The 9,083-nt window shown below is 31.8% G+C and overlaps 1 protein-coding gene across 4 annotated transcripts in view; it reads left to right on the top strand.

Annotated features, from left to right (window-relative positions):
* Nucleotides 1-9,083, top strand: part of LOC113519884 (phosphofurin acidic cluster sorting protein 1) — a 189,622-nt gene that overhangs the window by 149,089 nt on the left and 31,450 nt on the right. For all 4 annotated transcript variants that reach the window (XM_052900539.1, XM_052900538.1, XM_026905099.3 and 1 more), the window contains exon 2: nucleotides 8,018-8,245. In XM_052900539.1, coding sequence (XP_052756499.1) covers nucleotides 8,018-8,245 — 228 coding nt within the window. The remainder of the gene's footprint in view (nucleotides 1-8,017; nucleotides 8,246-9,083) is intronic.

Here is a 9,083-nt window from a genome sequence, read left to right as displayed (position 1 = left end):
CTAATGATTGTAATAGGCACAGGCAAATTCATTTATTTATATATATTTTTTTTTTGTCAAAGGGTCTCACGGCTGCCTTTTGACTTTTGGCCACAAGAATATCAGTGTTTTGCTCTTTATGCAATAAACTGAGTTGTGATCTTTTTGTATTACTGTGGCACATTCACGAAAAATTATGTTATCTGTTTTATGTATTTTCCTTTTTTTATATACGTATTCTTTTATTTCTTCTTTTTAATTAGGTATGCACTAATATCTGTTGTTATTTGTGTGCGTGCTGTAAGTAATACAAATAAATTATATATCTATCTATCTATCTATCTAACCAATTGCTATGAAATTTAGTATACATATACTTACTATATGAAACTGAGAAGGATAGATTAGTTTTTATTCCGGTTAGTTAACTTATTCCGGTCACGCCGATGAAGTCGCGGATAAAAGCTAGTTCGTCTGTGTGCGTACGCGTGTGTGTGCGCGCGTGCGTACGTGCGAGCGTGCGTGCATGCGAGAATGCGTGCATGCGTGGTCCTATATTAATTTTCACATGATTTAATTTTTTTTATAATTATTATCATATCCACATTTGTATTTAATACTGACAGTTTAAACTACAAGCAAGTTTATAATAAAAATAATAAATGTTTTAAGTAACACAGTAAAGTTATGTAGTGCATTTTATATATACTGTACTCTCATAATTATATCCTTAATTTGTTAAGAAAATTGAGTTGGTCTAAAAAATCCAGTTATGAATCTAGGCCAGTCATGCAGGCTAGTGGAAACGCCGTAAGTTGCTAGTCCAGACTTTCTCTACATCTAAAGTGCTTTATAATCGCAGAGAAAATCGCTAGTAACGATTTCTATCTACGTACTTTTATAGTAACATTAATGTTGCCAATACCTAATTAACCTTTTCCTAATTAATGGTTAATTCCCGTCTCTCAAAACCATAAATCTAGCAACGCGAAAGTCCTCACAGATGTTGAGAATCTGAAAGATTTATTTAAGGCGATTTCTAGCAAGATAATGAATGTAACATTTGTACAAAATGACATGCAACGTTGTTGTATATCCTCAATGTAATTTATATCACCTATTATCTAGAATTATTCAGAGTTATTTATCTAGTGTGTAAAAAGGGTTGTTTTTTGTTCTTGTTTTTAAGTTTTTTTTTTTTAACAAAAATCCTTTTAGGTACAAGTTTTTATAATGTTGTAATTCATCATTTTGGAGACGCGACCGTATTGAATTTGGTGTGATATCACAAAATTTCAGGCCTTATTTGATACCCATAATAAAGAAGTTGAAAAAAATACAAGATCCGCCATCTTGTGACGGCGGCCATTTTGAAAATATAACAATATTGAGTATTGCACATTGTATTGACATCAGAACTGAAGGTGTATGCAAAACTTCGCCTCAATCGGATATGGAGAACAGGTTCTAATTCAGCTTGCAAGATTTGACCTAACTCACAAACGAGTACATTGTAAGTTAAATACAAGCTTGCAAAAATAAGTTTTTAAGAAACAGAAATTAATATTTTTTCGCAAGTACTTATATTTGATAATAATTTTGTTTTAATAATAAACCAATCATTCAATCGTGGCAAAACCAGTTATTTTGATTTAAAATTTAATTGAACTGATTTTAATCTAAAAGTATATTATTTATATATAATTTTCCAATACGGTTTGTAAATGACGAAGATCTGAGATAACAGATTTAAATATACGAATGAATTGAGAACCTCCATTTTTGAAGTCAGTCAGAAAATATCGTCTATGGAACTCACTACCTCTCACTTTAGTACTATTTTCCTGTGTTCTCTCTTCATTTTCCTTCGTCATTTTTTTTCTGTTGTATGTGTGCTGTTAAGTATGTGTATGTTGTGTATATATTTAATTGTGTATATATTATATATGTATGTGTATGTATGTATGTATATATGTTTGTATATGATAATATTTATATAATAGTGCGCCACCTACCCTTTGTCTTTTTCTCAATGTCCTCTACCCAAAGGTTGTCTGGAAGAGATTGCTTAGCGATAAGACCGCCTTTTGTATCACTTCTCATTAATATTTACTGTATTTGTTATTTCTCTTTTTACTTGGTGCAATAAAGTGTAAATAAATAAATATCCTAATATGCCAGTCAAGTGTTGATCAACTCAATAAACTTTATTACCATAACGAACTGCAAATAAAAAGTATTATACTATTCAAATAATAATGAGTATTTGATAATTTAATATTTGATCAAACGTTGTGGTCTTTGACAAAAAAAATCACTTATAAAAGCAATGTGAAATCAGGGTGAAAACGGCGCCGAGTTCCAAGAAATAATAACAATTACGCATTACTTTAATAGACGTTTTAGGAGTTTTCTAATAATAATATAAATTTAATCAACCGAACATAATCGAACGTTACGCCTTCAGTTTACGCCTCGTCTAACCGAAGCCTTTCACGTTTCACATATTAAATGCTTTTAGAGATTTGTTCTATTTTTAAATAATTTCAAAAAGCAGGTTTTACAATTCGACAATATACCTATTTATCTTATTCTTTTAAAAAGAAGAAAGTTTTTTAATTCGGTTGTTATTCTTTTTTATGTTTGTTACCTCGTAACTGCTTCAGTTATAGACCGATTCGGATGGTTTTTTTTTATATGAATGGATATACGAGTACTTATAGATTAGTCCTATAAAAAAATTTATCAAAATACAAAAACAGTTCAGTAGTTTTTAAACCAAAAGAACTGGTTTTGTCACAATTGAAGTCTTATTTTTTTTTGTGGAATACAATTTTAATATTATGTGTGTATATTATTAAATATTTCCGCCCATTATGTGAGGACTGTTCTATTGTAATTTAGGTTGCTTAAAAAAATAATTAAATTGTCTCGAATTAGTGTGTCCAATGCGAGTTTCCAAACGCACCTGACCTCGACCATCGAGAACCGACAATTGGTCAAAGGTTAAAATCGTGAATGGTTATGATTGTGATAGTTGGTTATTTGGAGTATTAGCTGAATTTCGAATTACAGGCGATCAGCGCGTTCGCAAAATATTTTGCATTCCTAGTGTACACTCGAGTACTCAAGGGTGTATTTTGGATTGATTACCAGATTAGTTTCCTGTTTAGTCGGAAATCTCTTAATGGTATCAGGAAGCCCGTTTCAGAGCGTTCCAGTGAAAAATGTAAGATAAAAGAATTTGAAACGAAACCAGTATGGTGAGACGGAATAGATAAAAAAGTATCACAGAAATGTAGCTTTTTATTATTACTTACAAATAAGTATTGTGCCTATAAATTCTACTCCTGCAGAACTTTACCTAATAAATGGGAAAGATGTTTAATGCAAAGTAATAATATTGTAGGCGAATGAAGTTCTGCAAGAAATTGTAAAATGCAATTGAAGCGGACAAGAGCGTGCCTCCTCATTTCGAGGAGAACTGCATTATCTTGTTGTTTTAGAATCTTTAAATTCCTACTTAATATTATATGAATTATAAATACAAAAGTTTGTTAATAAATCTACCATTTGAATGAACTCGAAGTTATTAGTGTCTTTTGAAGAGAGTTCATGTAGCAATTAAACTGAATTTGGTTTTTTTTTTTCGGCAAATTGAATTTGTTTTAGTTACCCTACCGTGACTAATTCAACAAGAGTTAACCACTGTGGTTTCCAGGGGGAAGCATATGGAGGTCGACATGATAAGGTATTGTTATACCCAAAATTGAATATGTTTCCCAAAACTAAAGTAAAATCCCCTACTACACTAACTTGATAACCGTATTTCTACATCTATGGAAGACTTAAAATTCATTGTCGTTTCTAAATCCATATTTCTTTTTTAGTTTAATTTCACTTATATAGCGTTACTTTAATAGTATGCTAATAATTTCAAATACCTTGTGTGTTTGGATGTTTAGATGTTCGTTACAAAAATCTTTATACACAGATAATCTTCTTTTTAAAACTTAGGTTTTTTTTATTCGATGTCTATATTCATATGTAATGGGAAATTAACTCAGTATTTTTCTCGTTTCGGACAATTGTTTTGACTTCATCCGGAACTCTTTTTTAGGGGGCGTTAAACGTTTTGCGTCGCAGCGTCTTGCCTCATAATGCATATGTATATAGATATCAGATAAATACTCTTTGTCCCAATTCATGGTGGCAAAGCCTCGAAAAAGAAATAGTATTGTCTGTTACTTCAAATTATTATGCATGTGCCGTCAACGCCAACTCAGAGCTTTGCAATTTGCAACTGTAGCAAGTCTTAATGACAGGACAAGAGCTGTCTACTATACTTCTCTTCGACTCTTCTGAACAGGTAGGTTTTTAAATGGTTGTATTGATGAAACGATAGATAATTAAACGCTCTAGTTGATTACATTTTTCTCTCCTCGTCTTACTCACTATTGGCGTCTGTTAATTTCCTGTAGGATGTTCCTATAGGATGATATAACTATTGAAATCAGAATTAGCGAGTATATTACATTACATAATATATAACAAAAATAACACATGAAATGAGAATCTTTACGTTTTGGAAGCAGTTTAAAAATAAACAAATCAATGGTCATTATACAATACCTGGAATTGAATCAATTCCACCATGTTTGTTCTGTAATGATAGTTTGAGCTCTATTTTAATTAACAACACTCGTATTGATTATCAGAAATCAATAGGTTTCTTAGAATTCAAAAGTGTATGCCTTGACGCTGTTTATTGCTGGAAAATAATAAGATGGTACTTCTATTTATACAACTCGTGTAAAGGTGTCAGTTTTTGGTGTCAATAATTTCTGTGTTTTACATTATTTACTTTATTATTTACATTTGGTTGTTGTTGTTATTGTATCAGCCATTAACCGTCCACTGCTGAATATAACCTCCCCTATAACGGGAGTTTTGCCAGTAGCTTCCATGCTTGGTTTGGGCGGGTTGGCAATCTCAGTTTGTCTTTTCGTAAAGTTTTAAGATGGACGTTACTGCCCATCCCTCCACCATAAGCTTCCTTAGTCGTCTCTTACGACGTCTACGAGAAAGGGTGGCCTGTTCTATGCTGGAACATATACGGCAATTTACATTAGGTGCTGCACTGGTAATAAATACTTCTCTTAAACTGGCGGTATAATTTGCTGCTTCTTCTTTTATTTATTTTTTATACAACTTAGAATGGCAAATAAGCTGACGGCTCACCTGATGGAAAAAGGTAACTGTCGCCTATAGACATCAGCAGTACCATGGACATAACATAGTAAACTTATTATACTTTATTTTCATCACTTCATCCCTCTGCATCATGAACTAGCTTGTGCTCGTCGCACTGCACTCTTAACATACTATTTTCTTTGTAAGCTTAAATTTTCGAATCTAAACGTATGCTTATGTCATAAAATAAACTCATGTTCAAATTTCAACTGTCTAGGTAGTTTTGGCCGTGTGTTGATAGTCGATCAGAATAAACGATTTTATAAGAATTAATAATATCTAAATTATATAACTGAGTACGAAATCTCGACACATGTGTTTACTTGTCTTAAATAAATTCCTGCAATCCTTTTCATCTTGATCAAAGTTTCTTTTAAATTGTTCTAAACTTCGGCAACGTTCTTAAGAATTTTTGCAACGTTATCCAATTATCTGATTTATAATTCTTCGTTACCACGACTTTATCACTCAAAGTCTTTCTAATGAAGAATTATGTTATCTGAAGTTAGAAGAATTAATAAATTCAAGTAATAACAGGTGTCAAAGTTCCATTTAGTTCCGTAGCGATACAGTTTCTCAAGTCAATTGCGAATTCCCTGAAGACGCCCGTATTTAGTTTATTAGGAAACTTCGTGTTTCGTCTACACAACAAACTTGCTTCGGTTCGCTAGTTGAAGTTTATATGTAATCATTCATCGCTCAAACTATAAATGTTGGAGCTCTTATGACTAATTTGTGGAAATATTTGCTAAGATGATGTACACATTCTTATATTAAATATTTACCGTATATTTACGTAATGGTTGTTATTTCATAGAATTTTATTTCAAACAATATCCGTGGGAATAATAAACCTACTTATTTGTATTCACATCAGTTCAATTACAGCGTAGTCAGTGAGTCAAAAGTCTATCTGGACATATATATCACACAAAATACGATTGTGGTGTTTTTATTTAGGTACTTTCCTTTCTTTTCTTTATTCGTCAGCCGAATATTGTATTAAAAATAGAAACACATTGTTACATTTCAAATGTTATCTATGTCTATACAGTCCGTAATATTATTTCTATTTTTCCTAATGTTTTTTTTTTCGTCAAATCTATTGAACCTTGCACGATAAAGTATATCTGGAAGCGATTGCTTTATATTAAAACTACCTTTTGTGCTTCCTGCCTATTTAGAACAATAAACTGTATAAAATTATTTTTTCTTGGTTGGCCCACATAAAATATTCCAATTTTTTTTCGATTGGATATTACATAAATATCAATGGTGAATCGCTTGCTATGCTGTAATCTCAAAATTCGTGGAAGACATTAATACTGTGGTCTATGATTACAGTGTTTACAAACACTGCTTTAATTTTTTCCCTTGTTATTATTGGAAATGCTCGAACAATGTATTTTCATCTGACTTCAAAAAGCAGATTCTTAATTCGATTTTAATTTTTTTTATATTTGTTATCTCATAACCCCATCAGTTATAAACCGATTTGGAAAATTCTTTTTTGTCTGAAAGTATATATAATACTTACAAATTGATCCCATAGAAATTTTATCAAAATCGGTTCTAATAGTTTAGTTTTTTAATCAAAATAACTGGTTTAACCATGATTAATATCGATTTTTTAGTAGATCACAATTTAATTATTATGTTTTTATTTATAGCATAAATAGTAATTTTCACTTCTCCAAACCTATTTCCAAAATAAGTATAAGCAAGTTTCATTCCTTTATGTTGAAAAATAATAAAAAAAAAATGTGTTTTTTACATGAAAAAGACCTATGTCGGTTTAGATTTTGCGGTCATGATGAATCAGCATGTGTCCTTTTAGATAGATGTAAATGTATACGACATATCATGTAATTTTCTAGACTGACGATCCGTGAAATATTACAGAACTGGATTATCACGTTCATTCCAATAGTGAGTTCCCTTTCCGAGCGAATATATTTATTTATTTATGTCTCTATTAACGAATATTCTTATTACGTGGCGGATATTATTAATATGTAATGTATTTCTTTTATACTATATAGTTTATGCAAATAAGAATGCAAACAAGCTGATGGTTCGCTCAATGGAACGTGGTAATTGTCGCCTATAGACATGAGCAGCAGCAGTACGGACAACAGAGTATACTGTTTTGACCATGATACCCCCCCATGCGTTGCCATTCTTGAGGTGTATATTCAGGTTACAAATTGTATTTAAGTTTATTAGTCATCTAGTGATCTAGTACAAGCTCCGCTTAGCTTACATTTGTTAGACGGTTCTATACGTTCACTGATATTTATTATTGTTATTATTTCTCGAGGCTCTCCCTTTTTGATGGAATGTAGGATTCGTCAAAAAAATAATCTGCAGTATTTTAAAAAGCCTGCAACGCACTAGCAATCTTTTTTGTGTTGTAAGTGTTCACTATGTGTGCCGCTTCCCTACCAATAAAATGAAATGTATATGTATAATATTTTATTTTTAAATTGATAATTTTCAAATTTTTACCTCCTAATTACATTTCTGTTTTAAGGTTGACAGAGAATGCTATGTAGCATTAAGTCCGCCTTTTGTAGCAATTTTTTTTTTGTAATGTTGTCAGTAATGAATAAGTGAATAAAATAATAGTTACAAAATTAAGATTTTTATAAAAGAGCCATTATTTAAAATAATACGCATATAAAACGAAATACGAGTATACTTTGAAATTCTAGCAGCGTGGGTTGTATATAATAAAATGGCAGCTGCAAAATTTGAAATTCATTGAAATGTTATTTCTCTCCAGGCTATGCACGTTGAGGGTGACGCGACTGCGCGTATGTGGGGCGTTAGGCGAGGCGGGTGGCGGGGCGGCGGGCGGAGCGGGCGCGGGAGCGGTTATATTGGCCGCGCGGATGCATAGCAGCAAGCGAACACTGCGCTCCAACGACATCGCCGTGCCGCCGCTCGATGTGGAGCTCGACCTTTGCTTCTCCCTACAGTACCCGCATTTTGTCAAGCGAGATGGCAACAGGTTTGTAACTTCTTTTTTTATAAACAAAATTATTATTTATCTGTTAAAAAATACAGCTCAAATAGTCTTTGATAAATTTGAAAATTGATAAATGGTCTTTGATTTTGCATATGATAGACACTTCGATTAAAATTAAACCGAGTTAATTTAGAAATAACTTATTATAAATTGATTTTACTGTACCGTTTAGGTATAATAGGTGGATAGTGTCATTTAATTTATGTTTGTGTTGTATCTGTTACAATTATTGTTTAGCTCATCATTTTTATTATATCATTTATAAAAATAAATGGTTTTAAAATGTTAGTCTAGATATATCTTAGATAGGTAAGGTACTCTAAAAATCCAGACTTCAAAATCAAATATGAGTCGAAACCAATAAATCAATCTATAAAAAGTTAAAGAAGCACACATGTGAAATTAAGACATAATTCTACTTTTGTTGTCATAAAAGTTTATTTATTCACCGTTGATCACCGTTCACTCGGCTTTACGAGTTAAACTCTGGAATGCTCTTTATTTTTACAATATAAGGCCGAGGTCGAAAGCCACTAAAAATAATCGAGGCGTGTATATCACTATTTTATCGCTTCTCGATGTTTACTATGAAACGGCTTATTTAATGGCCCCATGAAACAAGCCATAACCGCAAATGTTTTTGTATGTTCCGAGGAAATCCGCATCTGAGCGGTGTTGTAGCGTAAACTGTTACAATGGGTGTTGGAAATAATTTAGGAACAATAAAATATTTAGTTTCGGTAATAAATATATTTGTTACTTTTTCTTGTCAGTGTGCGAAGCCTAAAATTAGAATATGCTTTTAGAATTTTATTAGCGT

This window comes from Galleria mellonella, unplaced genomic scaffold (assembly GCF_026898425.1).
Source record: "Galleria mellonella isolate WM207_F2 unplaced genomic scaffold, CSIRO_AGI_GalMel_v1 utg65, whole genome shotgun sequence".
Classification (NCBI taxonomy): domain Eukaryota; kingdom Metazoa; phylum Arthropoda; class Insecta; order Lepidoptera; family Pyralidae; genus Galleria; species Galleria mellonella.
The sequence above is the reverse complement of the archived record's forward strand: the minus strand, read 5'-3'. Positions and strand labels throughout refer to the sequence as shown.